This window comes from Macaca fascicularis, chromosome 4 (genome assembly GCF_037993035.2).
Source record: "Macaca fascicularis isolate 582-1 chromosome 4, T2T-MFA8v1.1".
Lineage (NCBI taxonomy): Eukaryota > Metazoa > Chordata > Mammalia > Primates > Cercopithecidae > Macaca > Macaca fascicularis.
In genome coordinates, this window is record NC_088378.1 from 48910333 (window position 1) to 48930658 (window position 20326).

Genomic DNA, 20326 nt, shown 5'->3' on the forward strand with positions numbered 1-20326 from the left:
GTCAGATGCATAGTTTGCAACAGTTTTTCTCATTCTGTATGTTTACTCTGTTGATAGTTTCTTTTGCTGTGCAGAAGCTCTTTAGCTTAATTAGATCTCATTTATCAAATGTTTGCCTTTGTTGCAGTTGCTTTCGGTGTCTTCGTCATGAAATTTTTGCCCATTCCTATGTGTAGAATGGTATTGCCTCAGTTGTCTTTTGGATTTTTTTTTTATAGTTTTGGGTTTTACATTTAAGCATTTAATCAATTTTGAGTTTATTTTTGTATATGGTGTAAGGAAGAAGTCCAGTTTCAGTGTTTTGCATATGGCTAGGCAGTTACCCAGCACCATTTATTGAATAGGGAATCATTTTCCCATTGCTTATTTTTGTCAGCTTTGTCAAAGATCATCGTTGTAGGCATACAGCCATATTTCTGAGTTCTCTGTTCTGTTCCATTGGTCTACGTGTATATTTTTGTACCAGTACTGTGCTGTTTTGGTTACTATAGACCTGTAGTATAGTTTCAAGTCAGATATCATGATGCCTCCAGCTTTATTCTTTTTGCTTAGGATTGCCTTGGCTATCGTGCTCTTTTTTTGTTGTTTCATATACATTTAAAAATAGTTTTTTCTAGTTCTGTGAAGAACATTATTGGTAGTTTTATAGGAATAGCATTAAATTTATAAGTTGCTTTGGGCAGTATGGTCATTTTAATGATGTTGATTCCTCCTAACCACGAGCATGGAATGTTTTTCTATTGGTTTATGTTGTCTCTGATTTTTTTGAGCAGTGTTTTGTAGTTCTCCTTGTAGAGATCTTTCCCTTCCCTGATTAGCTATATTCATAAGTATTTTATTTTTTTGTGGCAGTTGTGAATGGGATTGTGTTCCTGATTTGGCTCTTCTCTTGACTGTTCTTGATGTGTAGGAATGCTAGTGAATTTTGCACATTGATTTTTTATCCTGAGATGCTGCTGAAGTTGTTTATTAGCTTAAGGAGCTTTTGGGCTGAGACTGTGAAGTTTTCTGGATATAGAATCTTGTCACCTGCAAACAGATATAGTTTTACTTCCCCTCTTTCTATTTGGTAGCCCTCTATGTCTTTCTCTTTCCTGATTGCCCTGGCCAGGACTTCTGATATTGTGTTGAAGGAGTGGTGAGAGAGGGCATCCTTGTCTTGTGCCAGTTTTTAAGGGGAATGCTTCCAGCTTTTACTCATTCAGTATGATGTTGGCTGTGGGTTTGTTGTAGATGGTTCTTAGTATTTAGAGGTATGTTCCTTCAATATCTAGTTTGTTGAGAATTTTTAACCTAAAGGGTGTTGAATTTTCTTGAAAGCCTTTTCTGCATGGATTGAGATAATCATGTGTTTTTTGTCTTATTTTGTTAATGTGATGAATCATATTTATTGATTTGTATATGTTGAACCAACCTTGCATCCTAGGGATGAAGCCTACTTGATCGTGGTAGATTAGCTTTTTCATGTGCTGCTGGATTTGGCGTGCCAGTGTTTTGTTGAGGATTTTTGAATCTATGTTCATGAAGGATATTGGCCCTGAAGTTTTTTTTGGTTGTTGTTGTGTTTCTGGCAGGTTTTGGTATCAGGATGATGCTGGTCTCATATAATGAGTTAGGAAGGAGTTCTTCCTCCTCAATTTTGTGGAACAGTTTCATTAGAAATGATATCAACTCTTCTTTATACATCTGGTAGAATTCAGCTGTGAATCCATCTGGTCCTGAGCTTTTTTTGGGTTGTAAGCTATTTATTACTGACTCAATTTCAGAGCTCATTATTTGGCTGTTCAGGGATTCATTTTTTTCTTGGTTCAGTCCTGGGAGAATATATGTGTCCAGGAATTATCCATTTCTTCTAGATTTTCTAGTTTATGTGCATAAAGGTGTTCATAATATTCTCTGATGGTTGTATTTTTGTGGGGTCAGTGGTGATATCCCTCTTGTCATTTCTGATTGTGTTTATTTGAGTTTTCTCTCTTCTTTATCAGTCTTGCTAGCAGTCTATTTATTTTATTAATTTTTTTTTTTCAAAAAACCAGCTCCTGGATAAGGTGATCTTTCAAATGTTTTTTTGTGTGTGTGTCTTAGTCTCCTACAGTTCCGCTCTGATATCACCATGCCTATTTTAAAAGATTTTGATCCTTTTTAGTCCCCAAATTCTCTCTCTGCAGGTGGCCTTCATTTTTTTTGTTTGTTTGTTTTGAGAATGAGGCCATCGATTGATACTCTTTATACTACTTGGAGCATTTAATATGAATTGGTTCTGTATTCCACATTATGCTTTTATTGTGCTAAAGTTGATATTAAACTTTTTATAGCATAAAATGTCATGGCAGGGAACATTTGCTCTGATTTATCATAATTTTTTAAAAAGAAAATGTCTGCTAAGATCATAATAACAGCTAATACTTATTGAATATTTATATGCTAGATCTACCCTAAGTGTTTCACAGTTATTACCTTCTTTGACCATGTTGTGGCCACTGGAACAATGTAATAATATGTGGCTCCAATACCATGAGTTAATATCTTAAAATATTATTTTTCAGTCTTTTTGGATAGCCGTGATTAAACTTTTTAAATGCTAAAATCCAACATGCTACATCTTCTTTAGCATCTAGAACAATACATACAATGATAAATTTCACTTCAATCTGTATAAGAGAAGAATGCTATTGACTTGAAACGTCAGCTAGAAGACAGGCTGTCAGGAACTTTGATTATATTTTTTTACTCGCTGAAAAAATGTAAATTGGAATCACACTAATACGTTCTGTGCTGTGGATGACATAGGTTTAAATTTTCATGTTAAACTTATTTAATTTGAGATTATGTTAATTAAATATCCATTTATCAGCATAACGATGTTTAATATAGACCTTTATTAACATATGGTTTCAAAGGCCAGCAAAATTGTCAAATCTAATGAAAACAGAGTTCAAAGATAAAATTCTATCTTCCCTTTCTTTTATGAGTCTCTTAAAAATTCAGGGCACCTTTTTAAAAGCCCCTAGAGAAGATTAACCTTTAACATCATCATTTAAATCTAATGTTACCACATTTTACAATGTCATTGACACTATGTTTAGCCTTAGATAGTTGGTTTTCCTAACCATATTATAAAACTACTAATTTTTTTTTTCCCCAAATCTAATAGAGGAAGATCCAACTGCTGTCTCTTTTTTTTTCTGGTTTATCTAGTGTAGCACATTCCAATAGAACTTTCTCCAATGATAGACATTATCTATATCTACACTGGTTAATATAATAGCCATTAGCCATATGTGGCCTACTGAGCACCTGAAATGTGACCCGTGCAACTGATAACCTGAATTTCAAAATTTACTCATTGTATTTATCCTAAATTAAAATTTAAATAGCCACATGCTACTGGTGTCTACCATATTGGAATCACGGCTTTGGTGTTCTTTTCAGCACAGTCAGACTGAATTCTGAAGACTTGACTCTTTTCTCCTAATATGTCTTAATTCGTTTCCTGGGAGCAGCAATAATCTTTTAAAGTTGCCTGTTATTCTTGGACTAATTAAGGCATTTTCTTTCATTATAACCCAATTTATAGTTTGGAGATTTTACCATAAACCAAAAAATATGTGTATGTACGTACTTTTGTAGTAAGAATGCCAAATTGGACATTTGACTCTGGGTAGTCATTATACAACAGAGGATGGGATATCTCTACCAGAGTGGGTGCTCCATAAATGTTTGCTTGTACTGAGTAAATGAAAAACTGTATTTTATTTTAACCAGTGCTCCTTCTCACACTCACTCACACTATTTCCTTTTATATCGGTACACTGGGAGAAGGAATAATAACTTGCTTGAAGATGCAGTTTTTTTGAAAGGCAGAGAGGCTTTTGCTGATTTCAAACAGATATTGGTTTGTAGTTACTTCCATAATTCCTTTCTACTATTCTTAAATGATGAAGTACCATTTTTATGGGTCTTTACCTTCTAACACGTTTTTGCCTTACATTTTTTAAGAATAACTGGTCACTTAAAAATGCTTATAGAGTTGTAAAACCTGATTCACTTTTAAAAGGGGTAACTTGTGTAAAAGATATTCTGTAGTCGACATCATCCTAGGTTGATAATACAGTCAATAAAAGTGTTTATTGCTTTGTACATATCAAAGTACTAAAGGAGTGAACTGAAGCAGCCGAGATGTTAGAATAAGTCAATTGTCTAAAAATATGAATGTCCACGGATATGTTTGATAAAAAAATGTTTTAAGTGAAGATTTTGAAACTCTGGATGATCACTGGTTATCAATAGTCTTAGAGAAATTTAAGTTTTAAAATGTTTATAGGATAATTGAGAAAGTACCACTAAGCTGAACACAAATTTAAAGTTTCTTCCTACAAAGCATTCGACCTGTTGCCCAAGAAAAGGCTTTCATCTTTCAAGATGAAAGAATTCAAATGAAACTAGAACACTGAAGGCTACTACAGAAGCATGCATTTATTTGGGCATATGGTAGTAATCCACTAAACACGTAGTTATAATCTATTTGAGAATAACCAGAACAGATATGCCAGACAAAGATTCTGCCAGATCAACTTGCTTTTTACTATGGGAAATCAAAGATGTAGAGAAGCACACAAATACCAACGTTTTCTTTTTTATTTCGAAGCCACTTCAGCATTTCTTTTAAAAAGTATTGTCTTCATCCTTATAATTAATAGATAGTTCTTCAGATTCTAAATTCTGTAAGTTTCAGTGATCAGTTTCATTATTTCTGTGCAGTCAAAAAAGACTGCATTGAAAAATACATTTGTGGGCATTTCAATACAATAAGTGTTTGGAACTCAATTTCAAATGAATATAATGTGTGATTTAGTTATTGATTAATGAGTGAAACTACAGACATTGAAGATGCAGGATCAAATCATCTGAAATAAAAGGCAGGGAACACGTATAAATATTTTGCACACGGAGACACTCAAGTGCTTCTTGATTGAGGACATCTGATTTCTAGCTGGCTTTTGCAATTAAAAATATTGGAAATAAATTGCAGTAGCTCAGTCAAATTTATTTGCTGCAAAATGGCTTATAACTACAGAGAGAATTTTTAGTTAATATAGTTGAAATTATTTAGTTCTGCTCTGTGACAAATGAAATTATTGTTTATCAGAGAAAGGGAATTACGTATTTGGCCTAAAGTTAATCAATATGAACACAGAAAAGCTGGAGCTCAAGTAGAATCAGGACCTTGTTAAAACACAGTTTTGTAAAATGAGTTCAGTTGTAGCACCTGTGGATTAAATAGAACTGATAGTAAATACAAGAAAATAAATTTTCTAATCATACCGTTCTCAGAGATTTACAAAATGCTTTGAACTTCGTTCTGAATTTAAACTTTTTTTTTATTGTTTCACACTTAACTTTTTAAAAATCAGCATATGCTGATTAAAGGCAGACATGTGCCTTGTTACACCTCTAAACCTCAAAGATCGTGGAGAGTCACAGTAATTCCATTTCCCCAAGTTAAGGCATAAGTCCATATTCACAATCTGCCCTCTGGGGTGATGCAGGATTGAGTCAAGTCCAGTTCGATTCCTTGAGTCACTGGAATTGTTTCTGACTGATTCATATTTTCAAATCCAGCCCACGGTGGGCCTGAGGCTGGATAAGTGGGCTTTCACCAGGGCCCTAACAAGAGCAAAAAAGGAACATGTGCGCAGATTTACACTCCTATTCTCAAGGGCCTTTGCTCTTATTGGAAACTTAACCACATAAAAATGTATTTCCTAAACATTTCCCTGATTATGGAGTTCATAATCTAAGAACCTGAAGGTACATTTCTGTGTTAAATACAGAAATTATTATTGAAACAAAGACCTCACCTTTAAATGAGAGTATAAAGTACTTCAGTGATTTTGCCCAACTGTTAAAACTTGGTTTATAATTTTACATTCTATCATGGACATCCTTCTTGAAAGCCTTCGTTCCCAGCACTTGGGGAGGCCGAGACGGGCGGATCATGAGGTCAGGAGATCGAGACCATCCTGGATAACCCAGTGAAACCCCGTCTCTACTAAAAAATACAAAAAAAAAATTAGCCGGGCGAGGTGGCGGGCGCCTGTAGTCCCAGCTACGCGGGAGGCTGAGGCAGGAGAATGGCGTGAACCCGGGAGGCGGAGCTTGCAGTGAGCTGAGATCCGGCCACTGTACTCCAGCCTGGGCGACAGAGCCAGACTCCGTCTCAAAAAAAAAAAAAAAAAAAAAGAAAGCCTTCGTGGTGTATAGGTCTGTGTTTTAAATTTTGATAGTTATTACCAATAAATCCTCTGAATATTATAGCCTATTCAAAATAGCTGTTTCTTACAGGAAATGGATGTATGTGTGTATACATATGTGTAAATACATATATATATATATATATATGTATTTGCAAGGAGTCACTCTCTTTTGTGGAAGTAAACATTACTTGGTCAGATGAGATTATTATGCTAAAGGAAAGTAGATAATTTTGTGAATGTAATTTGCATTTCTTAAGTGTGGTGGTGGTTATTATTATTATTATTATTATTATTATTTCTCAACAGGGCCCATTTGGAGGCCAGTGCTGAGAAGTGGAACAGATTGCTGATGTCTTTAGAAGAACTGATCAAATGGCTGAATATGAAAGATGAAGAGCTTAAGAAACAAATGCCTATTGGAGGAGATGTTCCAGCCTTACAGCTCCAGTATGACCATTGTAAGGTAAGTGGATAACCTATAGTGAGTCGCTTAATTCAAATTCTAGTGAGGTAGATATTTGAAATAAAATTATAGGTACGTATCAGAGTTGAACCAATTATCGCAGGATTCCCCCCACCACCACTGTCTGCTTTTAATTGTCAGTAGACATTTAAAGTGCATACATTGTTTCCATTTGTATTAAATTAAGTTTTATCTTCACATTTAACTAAATTTTTTTTTTCAAACACTACCAGTATCTAAAGTATAATATTGCTTTTAGCTTATTAGGAAGTTTATCTAAATTTCTAATAGGTTTTATAATCAAATTTTTTAAAATTTTATTTTTATTTTTGAGACCAAGTTTCACTCTTGTTGCCCAGGCTGGAGTACTGCAGCCTCCACCTCTTGGGTTCAAGTGATTCTCCTGCCTCAGCCTCCCAAGTAGCTGGGACTACAGGTGCCTGCCATCACAACCGACAAACTTTTTTTTTTTTTTTAAGACGGAGTCTTGCTCTGTCACCCAGGTTGGAGTGCAGTGGCATGATCACGGCTCACTGCAACCTCTGCCTCCCAAGTTCAAGTAATTCTCCTGCCTCTGCCTCCCAAGTAGCTGGGACTACAGGTGCCTGCCACCATGCCCAGCTAATTTTGTATTTTGTATTTTTTTTTTTTTTTAGATGGAGTCTCGCTCTGTTGCCCAGACTGGAGCATGATCTTGGCTCACTGCAACCTTCACCTCCTGGGTTTGAGCGATTCTCCTGCCTCAGCTTCCCAAGTAACTGGGACTACAGGTGCATGCCACCACTCCTGGCTGATTTTTGTATTTTTACTAGGGACAGATTTCACCATGTTGTTCAGGCTGGTCTCGAACTCTTGACCTCAGGTGATCTGTCTGCCTCGGCCTCCCAGAGTGCTGGGATTACAGGCGTGAGCCACCTCAACTGACCTGAGAAAGTTTTTAAACTACAAATTAACTTAATCTTAAATTCAAGTCATCGAATCATAAGAAATTACAAACTATCTTGTTTATGTTTAATAAAAGTGAAAAATAAGGACTTGTAGTAAAAAAAAAAAAAGTAATGCAGATGAAGCCCATACTATTTAAGATCATTTTATGTGTTTTACTTTTCTGAGCCAAGCCCTTTCTTTGAATTATAATTCTGCTCAAATTTCTATTCCTATGCAAATCTATACTTTTACTCTGATTAGCCAAAAGATATGCTGAAATGTTATCAACTGACACATTAATTCTTAGATCCTTGTGTGATTAAATTTGTGCCTTGTTCACTTTCCATTGATTTCTTTATGCCCATTTTCTCGTACATACATATCATCTTGTTTTATTGTACTTTTTACTCCTCCCATGTAATGAAAGTTCTCATTCTAAATCTGGTCATTTTAAGGTGACATTATGATTCTATTTCCATTTAAAAAATGACAAACACAAATGCACACATCTACTAAAGGAAAATCTATGTAATAAGTTGCTTTAATACAAAATGATAAGACCCTGAAATTTATTTATTGGATTTTTGAACCCTTGTGACTAGATTATTAAAATTACCATTTAGGTGTATTTTTTTCTTTCTACTTGAAGCAGGAATATGATAAAGAAATAGCTCCAAGATAAGAAAAAGGAAAACACTGTTGATGTATGATACGCAAGATAATAATAGAAGATTTAAAATGACCAATTTAAGGAAATCACATTCTCTCCTAACTTTTTCTAACCTTTGCTTCTGTTAGTTATTCATATAGTATTCCCTTTTTGTGGGTTACACTATTAGGGATGAAATAGAATAACACAAAGCTCTTCTAATAGATGTGCTCTGTAAGGAATACAAGCTGCTTGTGGCCATATGCTAATAGTATTTACTGAAATCCAAATGTTGAAGTATGAAATGATTTTCCTCTTCTGGCCTTAGCACATAAAATACATATCCGCCTCTCAGTGTGCCCTGGCTGTATTTTGGCCTCCCTCCCAACAAGGTAACCTGGATTTACGTTGTGTTTTGCTCCATTTTAGAGCACTGCAGGCAGTTGCTCTGCTTCAGTCCTTGAGACCTAAGCCTTTAGGTAATGAAGGTAATACTGATAATGATGGTAATACAATTGGTTCATTTATTCAGCAAGTGTTTATTGAGTGCCTAATATGAACCAGCATATTCTGGTCACTGGTGACTCAATAATGGACAAAACCAGGTTCTTACCTGATAGTGAGAGATGGACACTCGACAAATAGGCAATAAATATATATGTCCCACAGTAATAACAAAAATAAAGCAAGGTCAAGAAGATAGAGGAGGATGTGGGATTATAAGCCAAGGTGCTATTTTATATGGAGAAGATCAGGAAAGTGTCACAAATCGGGTGATTTTTGAACAGAGACCTGGAGTGATGTAGTAAGCACTTAGCAACCCCTCTTAGAAGTAGAACATTTAGGGAAAGGAGGCAGAAAGCAAAAAGGCCACAGAGCTTGCAATGTTTGGGGCATATTTGAAGAATAGCTTGGAGACCAATATGGTTGAAAATGTTTAACCAAATATGGTAGATAGGAGATGAAGCTGGGGTGGTGGGTGGGAGAAAGGGATTCCGATCATTTAGGTCCTTGAATATTCTTTCTTAAGGACTTTGGCTTTTTTACTCAATGAGAGAGGAAGCCATGGAAGATGTAGGTGTCTATAGTGCTGTGATCTAATACTGTATGAAGAGTAGAATATAGAGGAGTTCAGCACTATTGCAGTAATCCAAGTGGTGGTGAATTGGAAAAGGGTATAGCAGGAGAGATGATGAAGAGTAACTACTTTCTGCAGACATTTGGAAAGAATCAACAAAATTTGCTGATGGATTGAATGTGTGGAATGTGAGAAGAAGAACCAAAGATGTCAGAAGTCAGAGATTTTTAGACAAAGCAAATGGAAAATGGAAGTACCATTTAGAGAGAGAAGAAAACTGCTGGAGGAGTGGTCTGGGAAGGAAATGTAAGATCTCAATGTTTGACATGTTAAGCTTATAGATGTTTAAGCTGTTGGATATATGAATCTGAAGTTAGAAGAAAGATCAAGATTAGAGATCAAAATTGTCAGCCTGTGTATTAGCCCTGGGATTGGATGAGATCACCTATAGGGAGAGATTTTACCAAGGGAAAAAAAAAAAAAATCCCAAGAGATGAGCCCTGAGAAGTCACAATTTTGGAGGCTGAGAAGATGAGGAGACTGAGAAGGAAGAGCCAGAAGGCTAGAAGAACCACGAGAGAACAGAGTCCAGGATGCCAAAGAAAGAAAATGTGTTTTGAAGGAGGGCATGATCACGAAGATCAAACATTGCTGAGCGGTTGAATAAGATGAGGACAGAAAATTAATCATCTCGAGACCATCTTGTTGACCTTGGACAAGAGGTGTTACAGTGGCATGATGGAGTTGGAAGCATGATTGGAGTAGATTCAAGAGAGAATATGAACCAAAGTACAGAAAACCATTTTAAGGACTTTTACAACAAAGGTAACAGAAAAATCAGATAGTAGCTGAAGAAAGAATGTAGAGTCAAGTAGTGGTTTTATAACTCATTGCTGAGTAGTGAATTATGAAATAATATATAAATATGATTTCATTATTCAGCATGTTCTATGCTGCTAAGAATGATTCTGTGAAGTGGGAAGAATCAGTGACGCAGGAGAGAGGATACCAGCTCAAACAGTGAGAGGATGGGATCCATTGCACGAGTGGAGCAGTGGGTCTTAGGTCTGTCTGACTCCAAATATATTCATCATCCATTTAAAACCTACTTTACCAAATGACGTTTATATCCCAACACCATTCTAAGCACTGGGGATATATCCTCACGTTTTTGTTTTTGTTTTTACTTGAATCTGTTCCCTCTTTTTGCTCCATTACGTCAATTTCCTGGCTTAGTTTATGGAAGAATTTGAGGTCACCTTTTCACCCTATCTTTTTCTTTAGCGGCCTTCTGAAAATGGACAATAAAGAAATGAATATTAACATATTATTCTCAAGAACGAATATTTTAGTGTATAGTGCTAGCTTTCTGCTAAATTAGTACTCAGTATAGATTAGTTGAATAAATTGATTCACAGAGTTTATAGAAAAAACCCTCCTCCTCGTCCTCCTCCTCCTCCTCCTCCTTCTTCTCCTCTATCTGCTTCCTCTAGATCATGATACAGTACAGAAAAGTGTGCTGGGTTTGGGGTAAGCATTCTTTGTAGGTCATAGCTGAAGTCGCAGGGCTGGAGAATTCCGTGATTCCTTCCAGGGTAGTCATCATGTATTAATAAGTATGTTAATTTTCATCATGTTTGATATTACGCCTACAGAAAAGAAAAACTTAAAAGCTTAAAACATGAATTTTCTGGCCGGGCACGGTGGCTCACACCTGTAATCCTAGCACTTTGGGAGGCCGAGGTGGGCGGATCATGGGGTCAAGAGATTGAGACCTTCCCGGACAACATGGTGAAACCCTGCCACTACTAAAAATTCAGCAATTAGCTGGACGTGGTGGCAAATGCACCTGTAGTCCTAGCTATTCAGGAGGCTGAAGCAGGAGAATCGCTTGAACCCAGGAGACAGAGGTTGCAGTGAGCCAAGATCACACCACTACACTCTAGCCTGGCAACACAGTGAGACTCCATCTCAAAAAAACAAAAAATAAACAAACCCCAAAACATGAATTTTTCATATTTTCTTTATAGGTTGTGACATTTGCTGTTGCTTTGTGAGTAAAGGTTTGAAAGTCCAGTGTAATATATATATATATATATATATATATATATATATATATATATATATTTTTTTTTTTTTTTTTCTCCCCAGGATAGAGTCTCGCTCTGTCGCCCAGACTAGAGTGCAGTGGCGCAAACGCGGCTCACTGCAAGCTCCGCCTCTCGGGTTCACTCCATTCTCCTGCCTCAGCCTCCCGAGTAGCTGGGACTACAGGTGCCTGCCACCACGTCCGGCTAATTTTTGTATTTTTAGTAGAGATGGGGTTTCACCGTGTTAGCCAGGATGGTCTCGATCTCCTGACCTTGTGATCCACCAGCCTCAGCCTCCCCAGTGTCACATTTTTAAATGTGAGACACAAGATCTATAATGTAGATAATCTACTGTGAATTGTGTGTGGCCATGGATTTTAGGGTGCACTAGAGGCAGGTAAGGAGGGTTGTTGGTTCCTCATAGGTGTGATAATTTGGGTTAGAGGTGTTAGTGAGGTACTGCTAGTAGAAAAGGTACTGAGCTAGAGTAAGAATACTTTTATTTAATGGCTCGCTCTGTCTCTGATGACCTGGGTGACCCTGAAAAAGTCATTTGACTTACCCAAGCTTCAGTGTATGGAAATAAGTAGTGTCTTAGTTCCTTTGGGCTGCAATAAAAAAAATATTATAAACTCGGTGACTTATAAACAACAGAAATTTATTTCTCACAGTTCTAAAGGTGGAGAAGTTCAAGATCAGTGCACTAGTAGATTTGGTGTCTGCTAAGGACCCGCTATCTGGTTCATGGATGATGTCTACTCACTGTGTCCTCCCATAGTGGAAGGTAGTCTTTTATATGATACTGAACCCACTGATGACAGCTCTTCACTCATGCCCTAATCGCCTCCTAATACCATCACTATGGGAGTTAGGATTTTACTTTTTTTTCTTGTGGCAACCCCTGATTTATTTATTTTATTTTATTTCTTATTATTATACTTTAAGTTCTAGGGTACATGTGCACAACGTGCAGGTTTGTTACATATGTATACTTGTGCCATGTTGGTGTGCTGCACCCATCAAATCATCAGCACCCATCAACTCGTCATTTACATCAGGTATAACTCCCAATGCAATCCCTCCCCCCTTCCCCCTCCCAATAATAGGCCCCAGTGTGTGATGTTCCCTTTCCAGAGTCTAAGTGATCTCATTGATCAATTCCCACCTATGAGTGAGAACATGCAGTGTTTGGTTTTCTGTTCTTGCGATAGTTTGCTGAGAATGATGGTTTCCAGCTGCATCCATGTCCCTACAAAGGACACAAACTCATCTTTTTTTATGGCTGCATAGTATTCCATGGTGTATATGTGCCACATTTTCTTAATCCAGTCTGTCACTGATGGACATTTGGGTTGATTCCAAGTCTTTGCTATTGTGAATAGTGCCGCAATAAACATACATGTGCATGTGTCTTTATAGCAGCATGATTTATAATCCTTTGGGTATAAACCCAGTAATGGGATGGCTGGGTCATATGGTATTTCTAGTTCTAGATCCTTGAGGAATCACCATACTCTTTTCCACAATGGTTGAACCAGTTTACAATCCCACCAACAGTGTAAAAGTGTTCCTATTTCTCCACATCCTCTCCAGCACCTGTTTTTTACTGACTTTTTAGTGGTTGCCATTCTAACTGGTGTGAGATGGTATCTCATTGTGGTTTTGATTTGCATTTCTCTGATGGCCAGTGATGATGAGCATTTTTTCATGTATCTGTTGGCTGTATGCATGTCTTCTTTTGAGAAATGTCTGTTCATATCCTTTGCCCATTTTTTGATGGGGTTGTTTGTTTTTTTCTCGTAAATTTGTTTGAGTTCTTTGTAGGTTCTGGATATTAGCCCTTTGTCAGATGAGTAGATTACAAAAATTTTCTCCCATTCTGTAGGTTGCCTGTTCACTCTGATGGTAGTATCTTTTGCTGTGCAGAAGTTTTTTAGTTTAATTAGATCTCATTTGTCAATTTTGGCTTTTGTTGCTGTTGCTTTTGGTGTTTTAGACATGAAGTTCTTGCCCATGCCCATGTCCTGAATGGTATTACCTAGGTTTTTTTCTAGGGTTTTTATGGTATTAGGTCTAACATTTAAGTCTCTAATCCATCTTGAATTAATTTTCGTATAAGGAGTAAGGAAAGGATCCAGTTTCAGCTTTCTACTTATGGCTAGCCAATTTTCCCAGCACCAATTATTAAATAGGGAATCCTTTCCCCATTTCTTGTTTTTCTCAGGTTTGTCAGAGATCAGATGGCTATAGATATGTGGTATTATTTCTGAGGGCTCTGTTCTGTTCCATTGGTCTATATCTCTGTTTTGGTACCAGTACCATGCTGTTTTGGTTACCGTAGTCTTGTAGTATAGTTTGAGGTCAGGTAGTGTGATGCCTCCAGCTTTGTTCTTTTGACTTAGGATTGTCTTGGCAATGCGGGCTCTTTTTTGGTTCCATATGAACTTTAAAACAGTTTCTTCCAATTCTGTGAAGAAAGTTATTGGTAGCTTGATGGGAATGACATTGAATCTATAAATTACCTTGGGCACAATGGCCATTTTCACGATATTGATTCTTCCTATCCATGAGCATGGTATGTTCTTCCAGTTGTTTGTGTCCTCTTTTATTTCACTGAGCAGTGGTTTGTAGTTCTCCCTGAAGAGGTCCTTTACATCCCTTGTAAGTTGGATTCCTAGGTATTTTATTCTCTTTTAAGTAATTGTGAATGGAAGTTCATTCATGATTTGGCTCTGTTTGTCTGTTATTGGTGTATAAGAATGCTTGTGATTTTTGCACATTAATTTTGTATCCTGAGACTTTGCTGAAATTGCTTATCAGCTTAAGGAGATTTGGGGCTGAGACAATGGGGTTTTCTAAATATACAATCATGTCATCTGCAAACAGGGACAATTTGACTACTTCTTTTCCTAACTGAATACCCTTGATTTCTTTCTCTTGCCTGATTTCCCTAGCCAGAACTTCCAACACTATGTTGAATAGGAGTGGTGAGAGAGGGCATCCCTGTCTTGTGCCAGTTTTCAAAGGGAATCCTTCCAGTTTTTTGCCCATTCAGTATGATATTGGCTGTGCGTTTGTCATAAATAGCTCTTATTATTTGGAGATGCGTTCCATCAATACCAAATTTATTGAGTGTTTTTAGCATGAAGGGCTGTTGAATTTTGTCAAAGGCCTTTTCTGCATCTATTGAGATAATTATGTGGTTTTAGTCTTTGGTTCCATTTATATGCTGGATTACGTTTATTGATTTGCGTATGTTGAACCAGCCTTACATCCCAGGGATGAAACCCACTTGATCATGGTGGATAAGCTTTTTGATGTGCTGCTGGATCCGGTTTGCCAGTATTTTATTGAGGATTTTTGCATTGATGTTCATCAGGGATATTGGTCTAAAATTCTCTTTTTTTTGTTATGTCTCTGCCAGGCTTTGGTATCAGGATGATGTTGGCCTCATAAAATGAGTTAGGGAGGATTCCCTCTTTTTCTATTGATTGGAATAGTTTCAGAAGGAATGGTACCAGCTCCTCCTTGTATACCTCCAGTAGAATTCAGCTGTGAATCCATCTGGTCCTGGACATTTTTTGGTTGGTAGGCTATGAATTATTGCCTCAATTTCAGAGCCTGCTATAGGTCTATTCAGGGATTCAACTTCTTCCTGGTTTAGTCTTGGGAGAGTTTAAGTGTCCAGGAAATTATCCATTTCTTCTAGATTTTCTAGTTTATTTGCATAGAGGTGTTTATAGTATTCTCTGATGGTAGTTTGTATTTCTGTGGGGTCAGTAGTGATATCCCCTTTATCATTTTTTATTGCATGTATTCGATTCTTCTCTCTTTTCTTCTTTATTAGTGTTGCTAGCGGTCTATCAATTTTGTTGATCTTTTCAAAAAACCAGCTCCTGGATTCATTGATTTTTTTGGAGAGTTTTTTGTGTCTCTATCTCCTTCAGTTCTTCTCTGATCCTAGTTATTTCTTGCCTTCTGCTAGCTTTTGAATGTGTTTGCTCTTGCTTCTCTAGTTCTTTTAATTATGATGTTAGGGTGTCAATTTTAGATCTTTCATGCTTTCTCTTGTGGGCATTTAGTGCTATAAATTTCCCTCTACACACTGCTTTGAATGTGTCCCAGAGGTTCTGGTATGTTGTGTATTTGTTCTCATTGGTTTCAAAGAACATCTTTATGTCTGCCTTCATTTCGTTATGTACCCAGTAGTCATTCAGGAGCAGGTTCTTCAATTTCCATGTAGTTGAGCGGTTTTGTTTGAGTTTCTTAGTCCTGAGTTCTAGTTTGATTGCATTGTGGTCTGAGAGACAGTTTGTTATAATTTCTGTCCTTTTACATTTGGTGAGGAGTGCTTTACTTCCAACTATGTGGTCAGTTTTGGAATAAGTGCGATGTGGTGCTGAGAAGAATATATATTCTGTTGATTTGGGGTGGAGAGTTCTGTAGATGTCTATTAGGTCCTCTTGGTGTGGAGTTGAGTTCAATTCCTGGATATCCTTGTTAACATTCTGTCTTGTTGATCTGTCCAATGTTGACAGTGGGGAGTTGAAGTCTCCCATTATTATTGTATGAGAGTCTAAGTCTCTTTGTAAGTCTCTAAGGACTTCCTTTATGAATCTGGGTGCTCCTGTATTGGGTGCATATATATTTAGGATAGTTAGCTCTTCCTGTTGAATTGATCCCTTTACCATTATTTAATGGCCTTCTTTGTCTCTTTTGATCTTTGATGGTTTAAAGTCTGTTTTATCAGTGACTAGGATTGCAACCCCTGCTTTTTTTGGTTCTCCATTTGCTTGGTAGATCTTCCTCCATCCCTTTATTTTGAGCCTATGTATGTCTCTGCATGTGAGATGGGTCTTCTTTATACAGGAAACTGATGGGTGTTGACTCTTTATGCAATTTGCCAGTCTGTGTCTTTTAATTGGAGCATTTAGTCCATTTACATTTAAAGTTAATATTGTTATGTGTGAACTTGATCCTGTCATTGTGATATTAGCTGGTTATTTTGCATGTTAGTTGATGTAGTTTCTTCCTAGCATCGATGGTCTTTACATTTTGGCATGTTTTTGCAACAGCTGGTACCAGTTGTTCCTTTCCATGTTTAGTGCTTCCTTCAGGGTCTCTTGTAGGGCAGGCCTGGTGGTGACAAAATCTCTAAGCATTTGCTTGTCTGTAAAGGATTTTATTTCTCCTTCACTTATGAAACTTAGTTTGGCTAGATATGAAATTCTGGGTTGAAAATTCTTTTCTTTAAAAATGCTGAATATTGGCCCCCACTCTCTTCTGCTTGTAGAGTTTCTGCCGAGAGATCTGCTGTTAGTCTGATGGGCTTCCCTTTGTGGGTAACCCGACCTTTCTCTCTGGCTGCCCTTAACATTTTTTCCTTTATTTCAACTTTGGCGAATCTGACAATTATGTGCCTTGGAGTTGCTCTTCTCGAGGAATATCTTTGTAGCATTCTTTGTATTCCCTGAATTTGAATATTGGCCTGCCTTACTAGGTTGGGGAAGTTCTTGTGGTGATATCCTGAAGAGTGTTTTCCAACTTGGTTCCATTTTCCCCCTCATTTTCAGGCACAGCAATCAGATGTAGATTTGGTCGTTTCACATAATCCCATATTTCTTGGAGGCTTTGTTCATTTTTTTTTCCTTTTTTTCTCTAAACTTCTCTTCTCACTTCATTTCATTCATTTGATCTTCAATCACTGATACTTTTTCTTCCAGTAGATCTAGTTGGTTACTGAAGCTTGTGCATTTGTCACGTATTTCTCCTATCATGGTTTTTATCTCTATCAGTTTGTTTATGGCCTTCTCTGCATTGATTATTCTAGTTATCCATTCTTCCATTCTTTTTTCAAGATTTTTTAGTTTCTTTGTGCTGGGTACATAGTTACTCCTTTAGCTCTGAGAAGTTTGATGGACTGAAGCCTTCTTCTCTCAACTCGTCAAAGTCATTCTCCGTCCAGCTTTGATCCGTTGCTGGCGATGAGCTGCGTTCCTTTGGAGGGGGATATGTGCTCTGATTTTTTGAATTTCCAGCTTTTCTGCCCTGCTTTTTCCCCATCTTTGTGGTTTTATCTGCCTTTGGTCTTTGATGATGGTGACGTACTGATGGGGTTTTAGTGTTGGTGTCCTTTCTGTTTGTTAGTTTTCCTTCTAACAGTCAGGACCCTGAACTGTAGGTCTGTTGGAGATTGCTTGAGGTCCACTCCAGACCCTGTTTACCTGGGCATCAGCATCAGAGGCTGCAGAAGATAGAATATTGCTGAACGGCAAGTGCTGATGTCTGATTCTTGCTCTGGAAGCTTTGTCTCAGGGGTGTACCCTGCTTTGTTAGGTGTCAGGTATCGGTCTGCACCTAGTAGGGGATGTCTCCCAGTTAGGCTACTCAGGGGTCAGGGACCCACTTGAGCAGGCAGTCTGTCTGTTCTCAGATCTCATCCTCCATGCTGGGAAATCCAGTACTCTCTTCAAAGCTGTCAGACAGCTGTCAGACTCCACCAAGAGGCAGAGTCTACAGAGACAGGCAGGCCTCCTTGAGCTGCAGTGGGCTCCACCCAGTTCGAGCTTCCTGGAGGCTTTGTTTATCTACTTAAGCCTCAGCAATGGCGAGCACCCCTCCCCCAGCCTCGCTGCCGCCTTGCAGTTAGATCTCAGACTGCTGTGCTAGCAATGAGGGAGGCTCCGTGGGCATGGGACCCTCTGGGCCAGGTGTGGGATATAATCTCCTGGTGTGCCGTTTGCTAAGACCCTTGGTAAAGTGCAGTATTAGAGTGGGAGTTACCCGATTTTCCAGGTGTTGTGTGTCTCAGTTTCCCTTGGCTAGGAAAGGGATTTCCTTCCCCCTTTTGCTTCCCAGGTGAGGGGATGCCTCGCCCTGCTTCAGCTCTCGCTGGTCGGGCTGCACCAGCTGACCAGCACCAATTGTCCGTCACTCCCCAGTGAGATGAACCCGGTACCTCAGGTGAAAATGCAGAAATCACCTGTCTTCTGTGTCGCTAGTGCTGGGAGCTGGAGGCTGGAGCTGTTCCTATTCAGCCATCTTTTTCCTGACCTCTGGGAGTTAGGATTTCAACCTGTAAATTTTGGTAACACATAGACATTCAAACTATAGCAAGTAGTTTCATTTCTACACAGAATTGTTCTGAAAATCAAATGAAATATTGGAAATGGAAGTAATTTAGGAATAGTAAAGTGCTGAAGGGCAATATATAATTTTATTCAATTATGTATATTCTGTCAAAAGCAACCTTGTTTACCAATTACCAAGAGTAATGTTTTAAAATTATATTACATTAATTCATACTTATATAAATCTATATTATTACAATTAGGGCTAATGATTATATATTTGTAGATTCAGAGCAATATTTGAAGAAATGTGATACCTACCTGTAATTATTTATCTTACTGAACATCATCAGTCATAATTATTGAACAGTCTAAGCATAGTTTCACCCTAGCCTTGCATCCAACAATTCCCTTCCTAAGAGTTTATTTAATAGTTTTTGGCCAGTGTTCTAACATAAACATAAGTCTCTAACTTATCCTGAGTCTTTTCTTAAAATCAAAATCTCTTACGGTTGTGTAAGAGATTACTCTATATTTCAGGGCAGGTTTTTTTTTTTCTTTAGGTCCTTGAAAATGTCCTTTTTCTCTGCTGTCATATTCTATTGATCAAGAAGAGTCTTTATTTAGTGTATATGCATGTATAATTTAGAATTGTCAATTACTGGACTGAAAGGACCCTAAGAAGTAAGTTAGTCCAGTCCACTTATTTATGGTAGAGGAACATGAGATCCACAGTATAGTTTAAGGAAACCTGAGTTTTCATCCCTCCTTTCCTCTCTTACTTTCATTTACTTACTATATGCCTGGCAGTTTATTTTACTTTTTAAGGAAAAATAGGTTTATTTTTAAAAGAAATTAATTCCCTATTTAAAGCATACACAAGACAACATCTTTCATTTAGTCCTAAACTTGATTATGTATTCTCATTATAATATTCCAGTGATGTTCTGGAAATACATTTCAAGGATGTCATCATAAACTTATTGGTAAATATCAAACAAAGCTACTGACTTTGAGGGAAATTTTTCAGTAATTTTTTTTATCTACCCAGAGATACTCATCCCACTGTATATCTGGGATTTTTCTGAACATTCTCAAATTTTAACAAATTATTTTTTTTCCATTGCATGCATCAATATGCTAAATTCTCCACTATAATCCAAGTAAAATAATGATAGTGTGTGAAAACCAGTGTATTTTCTAATACTGCCCATGATAGAGTGAAATTACAGCATAAAGAGTAGCCAGGAACCTATAGTATAAACATTATCTGGCTCCAAGTATCTTGCAACAAATAGCTACTAATAGGACTATACATAGCACATAGAACACAGCAATCCTGAATTGTAGTATATGTGTAAAACCATTTAAAGCATTTTTTCTCAACCTTTTTTTATCATTAACCTCCTTTTCAATTATAAAAATTAAATTCAAATTAAATTAAATAGCTTTAACTATATATTTCTTCCTAATGAGAAAAATTAATACTAAAAGATTTTGTTGGGTAGGATGATTTTGGAAGGTCATAATCCATATCTAAGATTTTTTTTTCACCCCAAGAATCAATTTTTGTCTCCAGTTGAGAATGTAAGGGTTAAAGTTGAAATAAATTAAATAGCCTTTAACTTTATTAAAGAGAAAAAAACCTAATGAGTAAGAGTGGAGGTTGAGATAATTGACTTCTAGACCATCTCTGTCCCATACTTGCTGTGCCATCAGGGAAGAAATCATGTCTCTTTATTTTCTTGTTTGGGAGAATACAGTAATAGCATAAAACCTAATAGCTTGGAAA

The 20326-nt window shown here is 37.2% G+C and overlaps 1 protein-coding gene across 12 annotated transcripts in view; it reads left to right on the plus strand.

The window, feature by feature from the left end:
* Positions 1-20326, plus strand: part of UTRN (utrophin) — a 581880-nt gene that overhangs the window by 408661 nt on the left and 152893 nt on the right. For all 12 annotated transcript variants that reach the window (XR_012433510.1, XM_005552038.5, XM_005552041.4 and 9 more), the window contains one exon: positions 6564-6720. Coding sequence is in view for 11 of the 12 variants with exons in the window: in XM_005552038.5 (XP_005552095.3) it covers positions 6564-6720 (157 nt within the window). In the remaining variant the exon portion in view is untranslated. The remainder of the gene's footprint in view (positions 1-6563; positions 6721-20326) is intronic.